This window comes from Aedes aegypti, chromosome 1, assembly GCF_002204515.2.
Source record: "Aedes aegypti strain LVP_AGWG chromosome 1, AaegL5.0 Primary Assembly, whole genome shotgun sequence".
Lineage (NCBI taxonomy): Eukaryota > Metazoa > Arthropoda > Insecta > Diptera > Culicidae > Aedes > Aedes aegypti.
The window spans coordinates 108357339-108379309 of NC_035107.1; the positions used below are offsets into that span (position 1 = coordinate 108357339).

General features: G+C 36.2%; 1 protein-coding gene across 6 annotated transcripts in view; it reads right to left on the reverse strand.

Annotated features, from left to right (window-relative positions):
• The window catches only part of LOC5576477 (armadillo segment polarity protein), a 91458-nt gene extending 70056 nt beyond the window's left edge, over nt 1-21402 (reverse strand). For 4 of the 6 annotated variants that reach the window (XR_002500502.1, XM_021844860.1, XM_001662620.2 and 1 more), the window contains exons 1-2: nt 21253-21402; nt 2666-2727 (exon numbers count right to left, since the gene is read on the reverse strand). Coding sequence is in view for 5 of the 6 variants with exons in the window: in XM_021844860.1 (XP_021700552.1) it covers nt 2666-2696 (31 nt within the window). In the remaining variant the exon portion in view is untranslated. Of the gene's footprint in view, nt 1-2665; nt 2728-20211; nt 20232-20608; nt 20973-21252 lie in introns of those variants that run through there. The other 2 variants (XM_021844829.1, XM_021844832.1) reach the window with 2 other exon arrangements.
• Between the last annotated feature and the right edge of the window lie 569 nt (nt 21403-21971).

Here is a 21971-nt window from a genome sequence, read left to right on the forward strand (position 1 = left end):
GGGTGTATGGCATAAGCTCCACCCAATTTCCCACTGCCATTGCGCTTTTCGACTTTAACGCGAAGTGCTTTCAGGGGAAAGTTTTCTCCGCTTTTTGGCAAGGATATAATATAATATACCGTGGAGCATTCCTTCTTTAGCTGTTGCCGTTGGTTATACCCGGAAGAAAATGGGGACTACATCGGTCGGTCGGTGGTTTGAGTGAGATTGTAAATGATTATGCAGTAGGGTGACGCAGTAATCTTTCCAATCAGATTCATTAAGGTCCTTTATATGATGCAATTCAGAGTCAAAAGTCAACAAACGTCTCGGTTAGGGTGGTTCTCGATACGGCATGTTGGATATTATAGTGAATTTATGATGAGCAATTAATTCGATGCTCTAGACAAATTTTCCGACCAAATCGAAGCAGCCTCTAGCCCAGGCAGGAATCAAATTCAAGTGAGAAAACAAAAATGTCGCCTATCGTGACCAGTTGTTGCGGAACTAGCAGGATTTATACAGCAGATCTTGAACTTCAGTGGAATCAAGGTTCCTTCCAAATCGCAAAGAAAGGAGACTGTCGTGTTTTGCCGGAAACTCTTAAAGATCGCGAACTTCTTGTCAAACATCCTGATGAGAAGAAGCACATTTTTTTACTTATGACGACAAAACTGAACGTTAGTTCAAGGTCGTCTTGGGAGGTCTCTCAAGTGACTAGAAGTCATCTTCTTCTTTTTTCTGGCGTTACGTCTCCACTGGGACAAAGCCTGCTTCTCAGAATAGTGTTCTTATGAGCACTTCCACAGTTATTAACTGAGAGCTTTCTTTGCCGATTGACCATTTATGCATATGTATATCGTGTGGCAGGTACGAAGATACTCTATGCTCTGGGAATCGAGAAAATTTCCTTTACGAAAAGATCCTCGACCAGCGGGATTCGAACCCACGACCCTCAGCATGGTCATGCTGAATAGCTGCGCGTTTACCGCTACGGCTTTCTGGGCCCCATAGAAGTCATCTGAAGAGGTCAAAAATAGAACAAATGATTTACTTGGATTTTCCCTAGTACAAGTTAATCATTATAAAAAACACTCAATCCGGTAGTCGTCGGAGAAGACTTTCTGAAAAACATTATTTAGTTCATTTTAACAAAAGTGATCTAAGTAATATTAAAGCTTTAGAAAAAGCAAGAATTATGTTCGATGTCCGTGTGACAAGAGAACATTTCCAAAAACCTGGATGAAATTTCCAGAACCTCACTCAGTACTGTCGGTGCCGAAAGTGGGGTCATGGTACTAAACATTGCCCCTTGGATGCTGAACGTATCATTTGCGGAGGTTCTTCTCACGCTAAGGGCGTCTGTTCTGTGAAGAAAGATACCAAAAAGTTTGAATGCGCACAATGCGGGGCAACCATACGTCTAATTTTTGGGATTGCCCTTCTGGCAATCGAATTTTTCAGTAAACAATCCCTTGCTCAATAATCATACTCTGATGGGTATGATAATCATGCTCATTCACAAGCTATTTTTTCCCTCGGGTACCCGTTCGATTTTTTAAATTTCGAATGGCACCCAAGGAAAATCCTATACCAATATTGTAATTTATGTTCATCCCCTTTTCTTCCTAAGGTTAACGGTTCGAATTGTTTCAAATCAAATGAAAATACCCCTACCGCTGCAGGTAACTTCTATTCCGCCTCTTCATCAACCAATAATCCTAACAGAAAATCATCAGAAAATACACCAACTTCTAGTAACATGTCTCCCTTTGATGTTGATTTTCTAACTGAACAATTTAATCAACGATTGATGCAATGTTCAAAACCGTGGCTGAAGCAGTCCAAGTTGGTGTGAAATTTACTAATAAAATTATTATTGGATGACGTTTCTCTAATGGATTAAAATATTTTTATTAAATACTTAAACTTATTTGAAACCTGGGTCCAAACAAACTTTTTAGATTGTCGTGATGATCGACTAGATGGAGCATGTGAAGGAGTTACTATCATCATTAATAGGCGCATAAAATATCAACTTTGTTCATCATTTGAAACTAAAGGTTTTGAAACATTGGGTGTTTCTTTTGAAACACAGCTTGGTAAATATACTTTCATCTGCCTATTTGACTTTTCAATGCACTAGCCAGCAATTTAATTTGCATCGAACTGACTTGTAGAAATTGACTCACAATAAGTCAAAATTTGTTGTCAATGGTGACTTCAATGCAAAGCAATTCCAATGGCAGAGTTTTATTTGATGTGTAATAGCCCTAATAGCCCTACTTCCTCTTCTAGAAACCATTCTACGATTGATTTGGCCCTAACTGACTCTAGTCCCCTTTGTAGACAACTGGTTACTCACGCTGATTTTGATTCTGATAATGTCCCTGTTAAATTTCAAATATCCCATGAAGCGATTCTCAATCCTATCAGCTCCACATTCAATTATTTTCGAATTGGTTGGAATACATATGAAACATATATCGATAGAAACCTTGATGTTAACATTTCTTAGCAAACTAAACGTGATATTGACAATTCTCTCGAAACTTTAACTAATTCCATTATTGAAGCAAAGGCCATTGTAATACCAATATGTGAAGTAAAGCTGACGTGATGAACAACTACTCCCTAGACTTCCCCAAAACACAGATGATCTGAAATTCAAAAAGCGTGTACTTACTTGTTCGATTTTGCGGCATTTGATAGCTCATATTGGTAACCACGGGCGAAAAGAATCCACACCTATAACAGCATGATGGCGCGCAGGAACAAATGGTACGGAAAAGAGAAAAGATCACACACATTAATTATTCATTTCTTCAAGAAATTGTTCTTTCATTCCCATTCTGAGCTAGCACGCGGGTTCGGAGGGGGAAGAGCGCTGTTTTGTTATTCCAGGCTTGCTATAGGATTCCCCATCCGTTACCGCGTTGCTGCTCAGTGGAATTCGATGCCGGTGTGTGCCTATATGTTTGATGGTGTTTTTATTGCATTTAGTACTGTTCTTTTTCAGCTGGAATTGTGCGGTGTTTCTACGCTTTTCTTCACTTGATACCGGGTGATGAGACGCATGTGCATGTTGTTGTTGTTCTTATTTGAATAGCAATGCATGACAAAAAATCTTTTGCTGGACGATACATTGGTATAGCAGATCGATTCCACCAAAAAGGTACATGATTGCAGGTAAAGACAGCACCATGTTGGATGTAGTTTAAAATTAGCTTACTTTGGAACACTTGTGGCATACAATAGAAGATGAGAGCGATCATTTGCTGAACATTACAGTAAGGAGAAGATGAAGAAAAGACCAACTTTAAATTTTTGATAGCACAAATCTGAAGAACCAGGCAGCCATTCATGCAGCAAATGTTATCAAATGGTCACTCTGGAGTGGTAGCCAATCGATCAAGTTTACAGAATGAATGGCTATCTTATTCGCCAGATTTTTGCTTCTGAAAATGTAAAGTTTGGCTTTGATTTATCCTCACCTTAATTTTTCATATCTTACGTAGGAACAGAAGCCTCATACTACGTTAGGATATGATGAGAAATTTTGGTTCTTCTACTTATTTCGCAGTGTGCTTGAATTATGCTTTAGTCTATCATAGACATTTTTGATTACGTATGAGAAACAAATCATACTCTAAGCAGGAAATCACTGGAGGTATTCCTTGACTTAAGATAAGACATTCTAAAAAAATCCCAATTCTAAAATTCTGGCGAAATCCTGGTGAAATTCCTTTTGAAATCCCTGATGAAATTCCTGAAGAAACTAATAGTGGAATTTCTGGGATCTCTGGTAGAATTTTGGAGGAATCCCAACTGGAATGCCGAAAAGTTCTTGATGAAATCTCTGAAGAATAACTTGGTTAATTTGCTGGAAAAATCCCTTGAATTCCTAGATGAATCTTTGGATGAAATCACTGGCAAAATTTTTGAAGAAATACTTTGCAATTTTCGGCGGAATCCCTGATGCAGGGCTGGTAGTGAAAAGTGGCACCGAAAAAAGTTATTTAAGTGAGCCGATTTGAAAAATAAGTGACTAAAAAGTGACTTCCGATTCTCGAAAAAGTGACTAAAAGTGACTTGAAAATCAAAACGTACAGGTCAAACAAATCATTAATAGAAAAATAAAATCTTCAATTGAAATTGTCAAATCACTAGAGAGACGGCTAAGGTAGTTGGGCATTACAAATTTTCATAGGTAGTACGGCGCATATTGTGGCCAAATATGAGATCTGTAAAACCTCACTGCCGAAGTGAATCAAAAGAGCCAAGAATAGGATCCGGCTCCCTATCTATGGTAAATGCTTATTAAAACGAGTTTCGAAAGTGAGAACATTTGTACCGCAAAAATTGAACCATTTCGTGTGAAATGTTTCCCATACCAAGTAGAGTGTCCGGAATTTCAAACTGTCCGTAATATGAATCGAAACGATATTACCAAAGAATTTTGTTTTGTAATGTAAATTTTAATAAGAATTTATCGTTTTATATTAAATAAAAATTTTGTAATTTCAGATTTTTATTCAAACTTCCAAAAAATGTCATTTTAAAAACAGCTACAATTGAATTAATTGTAAATTGTGTAGATTCTGAAACTTTTCCATGACTTCAAGTTGATAAGAATTTAAGATTTAGTTTAGAAAAATTATAAGCATACAGGTGAAATTCGATCAATAACAATATTCACAGAATAAACATTTCTATTTCACTTCATAAGATTCCCTTAAAAAGGCGCGGTCTATATGTTTCACAACTAACGCTGCTATCTAATAAGCTAAGTATTCTGTTTTATTCAAGAAAAGTAAAGACATTTCTTGGCTGAATGGATCAAGAAATTTCTTACAGAGAGTCCCATTTAAAAAGACATTTCTTCTCAACTGCGTACTGGGATCAAAGAAATGTGATTTTTTGACAATTTCTTGGAAGAAATTTTACACGCATCGAGATAGGCGATTACATTTCTTCTTTACTTGACATTGGGGGGTTATAGTCGGTCAAATTCTCTTAAACGACGCCATAAAAATCACTTTAACTCTATGCATACTCTTGTCAAATTAATCTCAGTGACCCTCGAAAAGAGAGTGGCACTTCATTTTTTTGAAGAAAGCATGCATGATTCCATGAGCGATTCAATGGAAACAATAAATTGTGTGAAGCATTTCTGTATTACCATTCTTAAGTTTTAATCCATGAATATCTGTTTTCAAACGAGTTTCGAAAGAGGCTCAATTAAAATGTATTCCTAGAAACAATTGATAAAATATATTCATATATAAGAAAAATGGATGTATACTTTAGTCAAAGCCATTTTGAAAGGTTTGGTTTGCAATTAAAGTCTGTCCTTAGAAGTATGATAAATCTTTATTCTTAAATAGAACATTCAATAGTTATTCTTTGTTTTACGATTTATTGATTTTCAGCTATATTATAGATATTGTGAAATTTTTAGGAGCCAATGTGCTTCATAATTGGATGGATTGGTTACGAGTTTCGAAAACAAAGAAAATCATTGGAATGCATGTTTGAAAACGTAGTATTGGAAAATAGAAGATAAACATTTAATTATCCACCACAAAATATAAAAACTCCTACTAACCCTTCAGTCGTCGCGCTGGTGAAAAAACCTCGCTTTACGATCACAACAGCAGCGTGGTGGTTCTGACGATGGTCAACCACGCGACGACTGGAAGGTTAAATTAAATTGCACAAGATATTCAAAAAGGATAGTAAACATTTAGTTTTGCAACAACAAGCTTACACCATACTAATAATAACTTAGATACTAATACAAACTACATGGAACTCAATGGGAGATTAACTTTTTTCACAAGAAAACTATGAAGCAATAATTTGATACTGAAATTACGTTGTACTTGTGATGACCTACCTTAAAAATTAGTTTGAATTGAAAAATAAAACTCAATTTTATTCCGAAATTTTTGCTCAAAATAGTTGAAAAAAGTGACTTTTTGACGAAAAAAGTGACTTTAGTTGAAATGGCTTCAAAAAAGAGACTTTAAAGTGACTGGCTTCAAAAAAGTGACCAAGTCACTAAAAAGTGACTTGCTACCAGCCCTGCTGATGGAATCCATAGATAAATTTCTGGAGGAATTTCTTGTAAAAATTCTGAAGGAGAATTCTTGGAATCCTGTGTGCAAATTCAGGGGGAATTCTTCGTGTAATTTCTATGAAAATACCTGGGAGAATCCGTTTCAAGTATCCGGTAGCGCTCAGAAGTTATGATATTTTTACTTTTAAATGAAAGATCGCGAATTACTATCCATCGAATACATTATTTTATCGAATGTTCTTGATTTGGCATGATTATCTGGATATAACCGTTTTTATGATTGGTCTTTATCTTGACTTTTTTGTAATCTGTAAGAAGAATCATAAATATTGAACTGCCGGATGATACTATTATATGATGTTCATCTGAAGATGTTTATATTACGCCTAACCGGAACTTTTTTTGAAATAGGTATTCAAGAATAACCAAAACCAATAGTCCATGGCATTTTGCTGAATCCAGCAAAAAATAATATGATGAGTAGTTTTCGTAAAGTGAGATCACTCACATTATTTAAATTGTTGGCAATTCATCACATTTCGACAGCAAGTGCTAATTATTTGAATTAAATTAAACAATTCAGATCAAAAACACCGACACATCACGTCATTGTTCCGCGATGGATGAAATGGTTTACGGAAAGTTGTTAATCAAAGCGGCAGATCAACACATTTTGAATTGGATATGTATAGACGCAAAGCTAGGAAGTCCATGTGTTTTTTTTTTAGCCGATCTGACTTTATGAATTTGAAATGAAAATGGCATAAATGTTGTTAACAAGCTGCACTTAACCCATATCCGCCCAGCGTCCTAAAAATAGGACAGAAGCCCCGAACGCCCAGCGTCCTATAAATAGGACAGTACTTGTAGTGCAAATATCCGGAAAATAAAGAGGTTTAGGAGAAAACTGTCTTCTGCAAAGTTGATCACAGGACTGCTGACTTCCACTTGGTAACTAATTTAATTCAGAATTAACTCACCAGGTGGCGCACAGACGCCAACAAATGTCGCATATATAAGCAACATATTAAACACCTTTCCAGCGTACAAATATTTGCTTCGTTTATATCTCAGTCCAGCGATGAGATACAAAATTGGTGTCTTCGACCAAGTTGAACAACTAAATAATATCTATTCACATAGAACCTTACAAATTCGGAAAACACTCCCAAGATGGTGCTAGTGAGCCAAAACTTTATTTGCTTATATCTTAGCCCAGTTATGAGATACAAAAATGGTGTCTTCGACAAAGTTGAACAACTAAATAATACCTATTCGCATAGAACCTTATAAATTCGGAAAACACTCCCAAGATGGCGCTAGTGAGCCAAAACTTTATATGCTTATATCTTAGCCCAGTTATGAGATACAAAATTGGTGTCTTCGACAAAGTTGAATAACTAAATAATACCTATTCGCATAGAATCTTACAAATTCGGAAAACACTCCCAAGATGGCGCTAGTGAGCCAAAACTCTATTTGCTTATATCTTAGTCCAGTTATGAGATACAAAATTGGTGTCTTTGATAAAGTTGATTAACTAAATGAGAACTATTCGTCTAAAACCTTATTTGTTCAGAAAACACTCAAAAGATGGCGCTAATGGTCGAACATTTTATATCTCAGTTCAGTGATGATATACAACGTTGGTGTCTTCGACAAATGTGTTTAACTGAATGAGATCTAGTCACCCGAAAACTTATTAGTTGGGAAAACACTCACTAGATGGCGCTTGTGAGCAGAGATTTTATTTGCTTGTATCTCAGTCAAGTTATTAGACACAAAATTGATGTGGTCGACAAAGTTGATCAACTAAATGAGACCTATTCGACTAAAACCTTTCGGAATACACTCAAAAGATGGCGCTAGCGATCGAACATTTTGATTGTTTATATCTCAGTTCAGTGATGAGATACAACATTGGTGTCTTCGACAAATGTGTTCAACTGAATGAGATCTATTCACCCGAAAACTTATTAGTTCGGAAAACATTCACTAGATTGCGCTGGTGGGCAAATATTGTACTTGCTTGCATCTCAGTTCTGTTATGAGATACAAAATTGTTGTCTTCGACAATGTTGAACAACTAAATGATACTTAGCCACATAAAACCTTATAACACTCACAAGATGGCGCTAGTGGGCAAAGATTTTATTTGCTGATATCTCAGTCAAGTGATAAGATACAAAGTTTGTGTCATGGACAATGTTGAACAACTAAATGAATCCTATTCGCCTAAAACCATATTAGTTCGGAAAACACTCACAAGGTGGCGCTAGTGGTCAAATATTTTATTTTTTTTATATCAGTCCAGCGATGAGACTGAAAAAAATCGATCTCTTGAAATTGGTATCTTCGACAAAAGTGTTCAACTAAATGTGATCTATTCGCCCAGAAACAAAGTTGTTTGGAAAATTTTTCCAAGATGGCGCTAGTAGACAAATATATTATGTACGTCTATCTCAATCTAGAGATTGGATACAAAGTTAGTGTTTTTGACAAAGTTGGAGAACTTAATGAGACCTATTCGTCTGGAAACTTATTACTTCGGAAATCACCTAAATGGCACTACTGGACACACATTTTATTCGCTTATATATCAGTCCACTGATTAAATCTAAAGAAAGCTATTCGCCTAAAACCTTCTTAGTTTGAAAGTCATTCTCATGATGGCGCTAGTCGACAAATGATTTATTCGCCTATATTGAAGTCCAGTGATGAAAAATTTGGTATCTTCGAAAACGATGATCAACTAAAGGAGATATTTTCGCAAAAAAAAAACATATTAGCTGGGAATTGCTTTTATGTACGAAACATCAAGGAAACAACCAATAAGAAATTGGTCTGACTAGATCAAAACAATGGATACTTCGATTTGAGCAATTCGAGCAACAATCGCTTATTTTGGATGCAATGCTCCTTACATTTTTAGATGAAACTTGACACCATTTAGATCTTTTGATTTTTTGAAGGGAGTGAAGAACGAAAAAAACGACAAATTGACTTATCCATCCATGAACTGAACTCCAAGGGTGAAGGGCGGCTGTCAAATGAGAGTAAAATTGAATAGCCACCAACCTAAGTCCAGAACCAGTTTTATGACTTAAACGTGGAAAAGTAAAAATTATTATTCGCAAAATTACACGTAATAAATGCGCTTGAAAAATATTGTTTGCAAGCAGTTATTTACTACGCGCTACTGCAGTGCGTTGTTGCCAATTTAATCAGAAAATTCTACTTAATTCCCAAAATGATTTTTTCGAGAAAATTGATTACGCCTTCGCCATTGTTTGGTCGTAGTGTTATATGGCTGTTTACTTTTTACAACCAGCGACGCGGTACCAGTAAAGAGCCTTCCTTGCTGAACTCACTCGGTCCAAGAATTGTGACATTTGAGCGGGCACGCTTCAGTATACTTCCCAGGTATTCTGGCCAGCTCTAGTGTCAAAAACATTGGACCGCGTGGATTCGGTTCTATCGGTGAATAAGACTATATGCATCAGTGATGCAGTAACTTCAACGATATAGTCGAATAATGTTGGCTTCAAATATTCACATCTGTAAAGCATGTAATAGTTGGAGTCCAATATTTGACTGTCATTGCACTGAAGGACTAACTTTTGATCAGCACTAACGAAATTCTGATATTGCCAAATATGTATTTCGATCACTGTCAGAACCGAGTCACATCCCAGACAACCAGAAATCGCATGAAAGTTCACGTTATAACTCGTTTATTCACACTAATTACATCAAACTCGCAAAACACCGTGGATAAACTCGTCAGATTGATGAGTTTCCTCGTTTAAAACACTTTTTTTTCTGAGTTCATTTGTACATTTTGCTTCGTCCCGTATACTCGTACAAAGTAAGTCGAATCAATTCGTAGCAGCTGTCAAATCAACATTTATTATCATATGTTAAGTCGCATAAGATCACAGGTTAGTTCGGTAGAATATGTATACACTCGCAATGTATGTTATTATTCATCACATAATATATGCACGCATATCGTCTCCACTTTTGTACGTAGAAGGCCTTTTCGCGACATCCTATAAGTGAAATTTTGCACATACAAAGCCTCCAGGTGATTTCGTTATACGTACATTTTGGTTGTCTGGGATTGTATACTAATAACTTGACCCGGAAAAAAATATTTTGATAGTTATGTTTCCATTGTCAGCTGGCAAGTTTTAAATAATCTTTTTGAAGACTATTCTGAAACATCTGTAAGTTTTTTTTTGTAAATCAAAATATTTGATGTTAGATTTTATTTTGTTTTTGGAATAAATGGTTGAAAATTGAATTGAAGTCACTAAATGATTTAGTTCTGGCATGCACCTTTCGCCTCTGAAAATTATATTCTTTATGTTGCAATTTCTTTATCAGGGTACGTCCATAAATTACGTCACGCAAAGTTTTGCTTTATTCATTTACTCAATTTTCCTCTGTATCACACTTTTTGTAAGGATTCCCATTTTTAAATTGGTAGCCACGTTTCATTGTAACCCCCTCCTTCCTCTTCTGTACGTGACGTAATTTATGAATTACCCCTCACCAGCATTTTTTTCAACTTGTTTACATTATAATGGGTCGAACTGCATGAAAATATATTTGATTAATCTCGAAAATAAACTTATAGAACAGCTAGATATGGACGACACACTTTCAAGAATTTTTTTGGATCCCCACCATAGACTTGAAATTTTTTGGTGAAATAAGGTTTAATTTATGGGAATACGACAATGAATAACGAAAATGGAGCTGAATTCCAATTGTGAGATACCTTGGGCGTTAACGGGTTAAACTTGCTGAATGTAGATCTGTAATTTTTTAAGATGAGCATTTATTAAAAAAACGTTACAAACCCAAGTAACCATGGAGCATTATATCATTGCTTATATAAAGCAGCTGCATTGCCGTAAGCCTACCATTGAAATAGTTCAAAAATGGAAAAAGGCCCTGATATAGTTGAAGTAATGCAATAATGTTTTTAAAGCAACCAAGCAATTCATAAAGTAAAGCAATGTCACATCAGTATTGTTGATACAGTGAAACCTCCATGAGTCGATATTGAAGGGACCATCGACTCATGGAAACATCGAGTCATGGGACAGAAATCCTTTGGAAAGCTGTATCGAGGGACCATCATAGCAACCATGAAATTTTATTTCTAGTATGGTTCCATGAGTCGATATCAAGTCATGGAACATCGACTCATGGAGGTTTCACTGTATGCAGTAGAATACGTGCAATGTTATAATGCTTGGTGTTACTTGGGAATATTCACCCAATTGAATATAGAAGAATCGACTAAGCACGATCAAGATCAAGTAGACGATTACTATGAAAAACAAATTATGCCTTAGAGAAAAACAAACAAACAAGTCATGTACTGACTTGATTACAGAAATTTTAACCGAATTGCAATTCCTTTCAAGGATGCTAAACATTTCGTTCGCGTCACAGACATTCAGTTTCTTCTCGTTTTCGGACATCTAATATATTTTCTTAATTCACATATTTCATTTTTCAAAAACTTTCGCTTGCATAAATATAATTGAAGTTTTCAAAGGTGTAATCAACTTTGTTGACAAAGCTAATACTTTTTTTTTGTGTTTATTAGTGACACTTCACACCAATTGCGTATTACAATTTCATTCACAATTTCACATACGATCTTGTTCACGTAGATACTTTATTAACTTTTCTTTCCTTTCTTTACTGTTAGTGCTTCTTTCACTGTAAGAGTATCGATGTCGTATCGTTTTCTTTCGTTTTCATACTCTCTGCAGTGTAAGATTAGGTGTCGAACATCCAGTACGGTTCCACAAAACTCGCAGGTTCTTTTTCAGGAGGAGAATATGTGTGAGCCGCTTGTGGCCGATTCTCAACCTCGTTAACACGCGTTGGTAGGCCGCATTGCCACTGTCTAACCATGTCTCACGCTATGTCTGAACCAGACGATTATAAAAATCGAATGAACATCGGATTTTTTCTTGCTAGAGTTTAGTATTTAGGTTATATTTTCATAATCGGAAAGTTTTAAAATATTCCATCGGTGAAATTTTGATTTTTTCCACTTTTTAGCCATTTTTCATACTAAATCCCATGAAAATCAGGTATTCGACGCATTTCCGCCCATACAAAATGTATGGAAAGAATTTCACCGATAGAATATTTTAAAACCTTCCGATTATGAAAATATAGACCAAAATACTGATCTCGAGCGAGAAAAAATCCGATGTACATTCGATTTTTATAATCGTCTGGTTCAGACATAGCGTGTGTCTCAGTGTAGTTTTTTTAACTCCCTCAGCTTGTTCTCTCTAGTTTCGAACCATTGATAATCCCATTGGCGCTGAATGGTTTCTCTTAATGCCCTCAGAGCATCTTGCCGGGGATAGGAATGTCAAAAACCGATTGGTGTCTAGCCATGTTGGCCAAGCGATCAGCTTCGTTATTGCCGGTTAAGCCGGCATGCCCCGGGATCCAACAGAAACGAACATTTTTGTTTCGCACTAGGTGCTCGATCTCTTGAATCCACGGGTGTTTGGAAGATCCGGCTCCTACCGTATATTCACACTTTGATCCGTAAATGTATACGACGGTCAAGTTGTGGAAACGAGTCGAATATAGTTGCTGAACGACTAGGTGGACTCTCTCTCTCTCTCTGGGTCACCGGCTCGAACACTCCTCTTCACGTCCCATACAATCGAAGGTTTACGACCGTTCAAAGCACGGTCGCCTTGTCTCATAAGATGGTCGACAGCAGGGAGTGCCGTGCCTGTGATTTCCTCTAGACCAGTGATTCCCAAAGTGGTCGAATTCGCCCCCCTGGGTGTTATATCTCTAATCATGGTCATTTTAAAAATATTTTAGACAACTTTACATGATTGTCAAACACAACATATTTGAGTTATTCATTGAGCTTTTTGAATAAGATTTGAAAGTTAATCATTAGAAGATTTGGAAGTTAAAATTTCTGGCATTCAGCCTTTTCCAACAAAAATCTACAGTATCATTTGTGATGTTTTTAATCATTTTATAAACAAATTTTGGAAAATTTAGCCTATAAAAATCGCGTTCCAGCGATGCCAAAGCCAAAAAAACTCTATTTATAAATAGATTTGAAGAAATTTTAGAAATGCGTTGGATTTATACCTCCAGAACGTCCGGAAAATTCGAGTTTTTCTTGGTGTTAGATAAACACCCTTTTGATAAATTGAACGGATAATTGAGCTGAAAAACATTCTGGATTTTCATATAATTTTCAGGGTTTTTGGATTGGATAAAGAAAAGCGTTAGAAACGTCAGGCATTTATTACTCACAATTTCTGAAAATTATTTCAGTAATTTAAGAAATAGCAGATTAACAACAATTCACAGGGTGAGATCTTTCAAAAACGAACAATGGCGAACAGAATCATTGCAGTTCACCCAAATATAACATATTCATGTGAAAATAAAAGGTTATGGTTCAGTTTTGGAGAACTTCGCCCCCAACTACGTCACAAGGCGCCAAATTACATTTGTTAAGTTGAAACTGGACCAAACTTTTGCAGACTAAATCAGTAGCCTGTAATGTACGCAAGATATTTTTAAAATCGATATTTTAATTTACAGTCAAGGCTACCGATATTGAAAAAAAAATTTTAATTGTACATAATAGTTATTGTATTATGATTCTATGGATATGCGCGTCAAAGAAATTTTTTGTCCTTATTAAAATATTTGAATCACATATCAGGGGGGCGATTCCAGATTAATATTGGCCTCAAGGGGGCGAAAGTTGAAAAAGTTTGGGAAGCACTGCTCTAGACGATCCGAAGTGCGCCGAATCAAAGGGAGGGCGTTGTTTCGGTTGTTCTTTGATAGAATGCGGATGGCTGTCTCGCATTGCACTGAACCGCTAACAGCTCGAACGGTAAGGTTTTGGCCATGACCGGAATTATCGGGCAAGTAACAAACGCTCCAGAAGCATACCGGACCATTTTATTATAAGCAGAGGCAAGGATCTGCACTGTTGCTGGTCCTGCTCGGCTCAATCCGATACCGTACGTCAGTTTTGCAGCTACTAACGCCGATCCGACTTGCAGCAGACTTGTCCGATTACCTCGCGGTAGTTTGGCGCCGATCATCTGGAGTATTCGCAGACGTGACTCACATGCTTTCTTCACCATTTTTGCAATATGATTTGAATGTCAAGGTACGAGCGAGAGTGAACAGCCAGGAACAGCGATACATTGATCCTTGCGGCATACCATTTTCCAGCTTGTGTTCACTGGACGTGTAACCCAACCCAACGAAACCTGGAACGTTCGCTCCGAGAGGAAGCTTTGCAGAAGGTTCATCATCCGACCACGTATCCATGATTTCAGGGTACGACGTATACCGTGTCGCCAGGTAGTATCGCCAGTATGCTTTTGACAGATCCAGAGACGCTATCAAACAGTGCTCATCGGCGTTCGGTATCGATCTCTCCAGTTCGGCGAAGTACGTGTCGGTACCGCGTCCCACACGAAAAGCGTGCTGACGCTTGTCTAGTCGTTTAGCAAATACTGAATAATTTGCTGATACTAATCCGAAACGCGAGTTAGGTATATTTTAAGTGGTGTTAACTTAAGTGTGATCTACTTAAGGCTAAGTAGTCCGTCATTCGTTTTGGCAGCCATGTTGACATTATATAAACACTTATTAAGGATTTATTAGTTCGATAAGTTTTTCAACTGGTCTCGAACGGTAAACCACAATAATAGCGCTTATTCAGTTGTTTTTGAAGACCTACTATTAAAACACTGTATATTCCTCATTTTTCTTCAGATTTGGAAAAGCTCGTTTGAACAAAGAAAAGCAACGAAACAAAGTTGTATCAGAAATGTTCTCTCGCCATCATAAAGTGAGCTAAAGCACAGGTTCTTTTTTATAGTGGAACTGCATGCATTGGGTATGTAAAAGCTGAGTCTCTCGCGGCGAGGAAAAATATCAACGTCATATGCAGCCCAGATTCCTCTCTCACAAAACGTCAAATGCAGCCCACCGTTTTTATGGCTGAAAAAGTGAGAAATATTGTGTTCAAAGTAAACTGTTATTAAAAACCTAAGTCGGCGGAGCAGTTTTTTCCAAAGTTGCTGATAAATCTAAATAGAAGAATTATTATTTCTAATGTCTGCTACGTTTTCTGGCATGAAATTTCACTCAAACGGCTATTTATGATTCGATGTGATGCAAACTCAATCATTTTTTGCTGAGAGGTTCATGAGACAGTTTAAACAACATGCGCATAATTGGTATAAACACAAAGTGGAAAAAGAAAAAAACTCAGCAATCACAGAAAAAGAAGACCGTCTTCGCGAGTCTCGTCTCAGTGTAAAAGCATACCGCAATAATAGAAATAAATCAATCAAAAAGTAATCTCTGAACTATTCACGGAATTTCATGGAATACCTTGCGTCATCAAGTAAATTTCAAAAGTATCAACATTAGACTGGCCTAGCTCAGATGGGAGAAAAATAAAGTTGTATTACTTCACTGGACGCCCTTCAGGAGTATTCTTTAGGGTGGAAGAAAAACTTCCTGACAATTTCAGTTCATTCGGTCGTTCATGAGCTGGCGCCTTTGAATTGAAGTTGATATGGGATTTCCAGTTCAAACTAAAATCGCGTTCAATTGATGTCCAAAACACTACTTGAACACTACTTGATACCATAGCGAACAATATTGCAAAAGGCTATACCATGATTAAAATTGACTGAAATGTTAATGAAAATAAGGTACAGACTTCTGCAATTACTTTAATTAGGGTATCAACAAGTCTCGAAAACTTATTCAAACAGACTCAAGTCAAACATGTGAACAAACTTACTTTATCGATCCTACGTGTTTCGCAGACGAAATTCTACACGTTTCGCTCAGAACCAACTCAGTCAACCAATATTTTGATTTTTCAAAATGAACTTCTGGTCAAAAGTTCAGTCAATTTGGAGACAAATTAGATATGCTACAAATCAATTACGTGTTTTTGGACTATTTTCAAGCTTTGAAAGTTCATAACTACTGAACGGAATATTAAAACTTATTGAAAATACCTCTACATAGTAGTTTATTCAATTCAACGAACTTTTGTCGAATACGGTTTTATGATTGGATCAAGTTTAAACATAGTTTGGTTTAGGTTTGTGCTTCAAGGTTCTTGTTTTCAAATCTTTCTGAATAGTCAGTGAAATACGATCAAAACAATCATCACTCGGAAAGAAAAAGCAATGCTTACTTGTTCAATTTATTCATTCGACGGTACACGTGTCATGCACGATTTAGCTATCATCAGGTTGGGATGGCTTGTTCGGTGTTAGGGCACTTTTTGTAATTTATTTCCTAAAGCAACATGTAAGCTGTTAATGGTTAATGATTTCATAGATTTATTATGTTGTTTCCCGTTGACTAGGGCCTGAAAAAAATAATGCCAATGTGTGTTTTTTATAGCATACATATTCAGAAAACCGTGATTTCTGGGTACTGTAGAGAACAAATCTCGACCAAACAATGTTTAAACTTAATTTAATCTTATTGGTGTGTTCGGCAAACTTTAACAGAACAGAATTAGCTTTCAATAGGAGAAATAGTAAGTGATTTTGATTTATGTGTTGAGTTATGATTTTTCAAACCTTAAAAGTAAGCCTTAAAATTTCCAGAAATTTTTTTCAACAATGAACAGGTCTAATGCTGAAGCTTTCGTTGGCACCCCAGACATTCCATGTTTTGAAGTTTATGGATGTTTAATGATGATTTTGAACTATAGGCCTATTCACATGACGTCTCAAATCAGCTGATCGAGAAGCACTTTGACAGTTCTTCTATGAAAATGACAGGCCCATGTTAGCACCGATCCTCCACCGATGTAAACAAATGCATAGACGGATCTGTCACATGAAAAGGCCTATTTTATTTTTATTAGGGTCAATTTTGCATAGAAATATTCACACTTTTTGAAGGTGTAAGAAATACAGTTGGAAATTTCGGTGCTAAACAATCCACTGGTGCTATGCCTACATGTCACTTTGAGTGTTTAAAATATTGTGTAAGCTTGAGTATGAACTACTGAACTCATTTTTGATATCATACATCATAGCAAGTATAGTTTTTTTTGCTTATAAAACCTTTTATTCTCAAACAATTATTTCAAGGGAAATTGCCTACATTTAGGCGTATAAGGCAGATTTTCAAAGTTTAATTTTGCAATAATATAATCAAATACTCGAGTTGTAAGAATTTTGACATCATTTTCAGATCCAGGAGACCCAAATTTAGTGGATAGGGAATTTTTTAATTCTTTAACCTGCTTTGTTATATGATGATCAATTTCGCCCCAGTGTCATTTAAATTTTCCGATATTTTAACTATTTTTTATGATATGTTATATATTATTTCATGAAAAGTCGATTACAGAAACTGATAAAGCTCAATGGAGTACTGGTTTTGTCGAAATTTATTTGACAATATTTAAATTCCGAAGGACAACACAACAAAAAATTGCAAAATAGTGATCAATTTGCCTCCGGATTACGGTAGATTACGGATTAGGATCCCCCTAGTTTTTGAAAGCAAGCTCATTGTATGCAAAATTTAAGCAATGTACATGGCAAAAAAATATCAAAAAGGTGAAGCATTTTAAAACAGTTTTAGAAGACAGGTTGTGATTCTTCTGGTATTTTCTCAAAACCGTATGGAAGTTATTTACGTCTATTTGAAAAAGTAATCGAGAATTGTTGACACCCCCTACCACCATAGTCCATTTTACGAGACGTTTTTGAACAGCTGATTGCTTATTTTATGAATGAAATTTTGACAGTAGGCGGTGTCGTAACGTGTGAAAGTAACAGCAATATCATCAGTGTTACCGTTTCGTAAAATGGACTGTTGTCACAAAATCGTAGACTCCTAAAATCTACGCCATTTATGCACGGTTCCTTTCTAGATCAATCGCTATCCTGTGTAGAAATGGTCTGAATAATTGCTGTAGTATTTGCTAGAATGAAATTACAATTCGAATTATAAAGAATCTATGCATATTTTGCTTGAACAGTTACAGGAGATTTGTCTGGAACAATTGCAGGAGTAATTCGTGGATGAAATGTTGGGAAAATTCTAGCTGAATTTTTGGAGGTATTCCTAGAATATTTCCTAACGGTTGCCCTGGAATAAGTCCCTGAAAACGAACCTTTTTTAACTTGAATGGTTAGAGTCCGCGGTTACAAAGCAAAGCCATGCTGGAGATGTCTGGGTTCGATTCCCGGTCAGTTCAGGATCTTATTCGTAATGAAAATTTCCTTGACTTCCCTGGGCATAGAGATATGCGTGGCGTGGCGGCGCACTGGTCTATTTCCCATAAGACTCCTTCAGGAAGTTGAGAAATTTTCTGATGAAGAACTCTAAGAATTTACCCTGGATTTTCCCAGGGAGTTGATAAGAATGATTTTTTTGAAATTGTTTCAGATATTTCTAAAACAAATCCCATAGTAATCTATGATGAAACTTACGTAGAAATTTCTAATAAACTTTTACAAGTAAAAATAAACTCCTTAGATAGATAGATAAATAGATATCTTTATCTAAGAGATTTGCAGCCCGAGGCTGCTTTTTAGAAAACATAAAAAACTCCTTAACTAATGAGGAGGCTTAATGGATTTTCTAAATAAATTGCTTGAAAAAAAAAAATTATCAAATCTCTGCTAATATTCTGAAAGATTCACTGAAGGATTCTAAAGGAGTAATCAGATTGATTGATATAGTATTTGCTGGTGTGAAACCTGAGATGAAATTTTGATCCATGGAAATTTTACTTGAGGTTGTACTCCAGTATTGGAAAAAATACAGGAGTAATTCTTAGATGAAATGTTAACCCTCTAATACCCAACCCCGCCTTTAGACGGGGTACACTTGGGAATTTTGTGTATTTTTTCGTAGCTCGGAAATTAAAATGATTTTATTTTTGGCCTAAGCCTTGACTCATAACACACATATAAGAAACGTTTTTTATGATTTTTGAAACTTTTTTGTATTTTTGAAAATTGTTTGAAAAATTGTATTCTTATATAACCTACAAATGCCTGGGATTCATTTGACGTGTATTATAAAAAATCGTACCTTTTATATTTTTCTACGATCAACCTATCACAGAAGAAGGGCCTGATGGTATTGAAATGATTTCAAATCTGTTTTTCCGTTAGTTACACGGAAAATAAAAAATTTTCTAGAAAAAAATTAAAAAATTTACATTTTCAAAAGTATAATAAAAACTCATTTTTTTATTATTGTCAAAATTGAGTCACCAGAAGAGGCTTCAAGAAAAAAATGAAAAGGATAGGGATGTTCAAAAATAAAAATAATAAAAATCAAAAACCAAAATTCATAAATTTGCGAAGAAAAATAAATCATTGCCCAAACCGTGTTTAGAATGATTTTAGATAACGAAAAATAATATTTAGATCGAAAACAAAAATTTGGGTATTAGAGGGTTAAAGAAATTCATAGAAAAACTTGTGGAAGAACTAATTTGTTCAAAAACTCTAGAATAAACCTTTAAAGATTTTTTTTTGGAAAAACTTCAGTAGGAATCTTAGGAGATTTGCTAGAGTAATCGATGGAGGAAGAATTGGTGGAAACATTTTTTTGGGAACTCCTAGAATAGTATCCGGAAAAAAAATCAGAATAATCATTGAAAAATTATTGGAGATTGGATTTTAAGAATATTTTTCAAATCAAAAGTTTAATAAATTTAATTAAACATCTCTTGAAATAACTCTGGAGAAATTTCTGGACGAATTCCTGAGAGAATTCGTAAGAAATTTACCAGAGAACTGCCTGGAGGAGTCGCTGAAAGCATTCCTCAAGAAGAAAGTATTTCTGATGAGAAATCACTAGAATCTGAACGAGACTTATCGCGTAAGAGTCACTGAAGGTGTTTTTTTGGTGCATCTAAAGTTCTGCACCAGGATTATTTTTTACCATATTGATTAAAAAGAAGAGACTTTAAATACCTACTATTTAAAATTGAGTTTTTCAAAGTCTTGCGTTAAAATAGTGACCAAGTCTCTAAAACAGAGACCTGCTACCAGCCCTAGATTAGAGAAAAACGAAGAAAAGGAACTCACTGAGAATGGGATAACTGCTCGTTAGCTTAGCTTGAGCCTGGTTGAGTCTTTAAGCGGTATCTTTTACGAGATTATTCCTCTTGGTTTTCTTACGATCTCTGCCTTTCTCCGAACATTCTTGGCAGGCTCTTCTTGTGTAGGTATCAATCTGTCTGGTTCTTCTTCTCTTCTCTACACAACTTCACAAGTCCAGTTCCGAGAGAACTCCATTTTGAAAGTGTTCGCTCTAAGCCACCGTCTATCACTTATTCCTTTTGTGCTACTTCGTTTTCGATTCGACTTGGATGTGGAGAACCTTAATAATCGAAGAAGAATATCAAAGAGCTTCCGACTCTTCTTGCCTTGCGTTTTTTCTTCGTAACAATGTTTGCGTTTGTAGAAACAAATAAACACTCACACACGATGATGATGAGGGCAGGAATGGTTCCAATCGATTCACACCAATTTAGAATTATGGGAAAAGGCAAATTGCTGTTTTCCTTTTATCCGAGTATAGATTTACTGCACTTGGTTTGATTTATCTTTTTCACTTTGTTGTATGACAATTAATTATTCCTTGGAATTTTGCGTGATTACTCATCGTAACCATTTTCAGCTCTTCACACAGTTCTTCCTCTGTTCATATACGAACTTAACTTCAAATCCATTCAATTTTTTAGCCACCAATGGCCAAAAAGTCCTTACATCAGATTTCGATCTCGAATCTTCACAAAACGGAAAAATTGCACCACTCATTCATAGAAGCACTGAACCAGCAGCCATTTTGATTTTTGTTTACTACTCTACTTGAGAGTGCACTCCGCGGTCCACCTTAACCTTCCTTTCCTTTCCCCACCCACAACCTGCATCACATAAGAATGCTGATCAGCTCAGGTCAAAGCAAGCGGAGCCCTAGGAGTAAGCATAAAAATCGGTTGCCCCCTTTTCCGAAGAAAAAAACGTTCACACCACACCCGCACGAGCGTTTTTCCGTCGCAATTTTCCACCCTAAAAACACCACCAAACGGCACGAATTTAGCACCAACGCGCACAGCAACTCACCGTTTACCGAATTGCTGCTACTTTTCTGGTTTTGGATGCACTTTTCACCACCAAATTGCACTTTGAGCAAACTTTCTACTCGGAAAAGTTGGCCTGCCAACCAACCAGCGAATGATTGAATGATTTTTTTTCTGTCTTCTTGATTCATAAAATTTCAGTCAACGCACGCATACACACGAATCGATTTGGTAAACAGTTTACGCACACTGGCACACAGGTCCCAGTTTTCGCGCAGTTTGACGTTTTAATTACGAGGGAACTCAGCGGTTTTGGTGGATGAATCAAGGCGAAAATTAGCGTCACATGTGAAAACCGTCTTCTGTTACACAAACGCAGGGGAAATGGTGGTAAACTACTTCCCTCACGTTTGTGTAACACAAGACGCTTTTCATCATTGCGCAAAAGATTTAAAAAGCATGCCTTCAATTTTTATTAATTTTTTGATTCACTTTGGCTGTGGGTTTTTTGAAAGCTTCGAGGCTCATATATGTCCACAATATAGTGGTTATCACGCCCAATGGTATGGGTGCCCTAGTATAGATGTAGTTGTGAACCTTAGAGGAAAACAATATGCACTCTGTCTCGAAAAACACCCAGAATCCGGGTGTAAATATTTCAAATTGGGTAATATTTCCATATACATTTTGATGAGTCTGGAAAGCGAGTGCAAGTTCCTTTGAGGAAAACAAAAAAAACTGTGTATGACGAGCGCATGATGA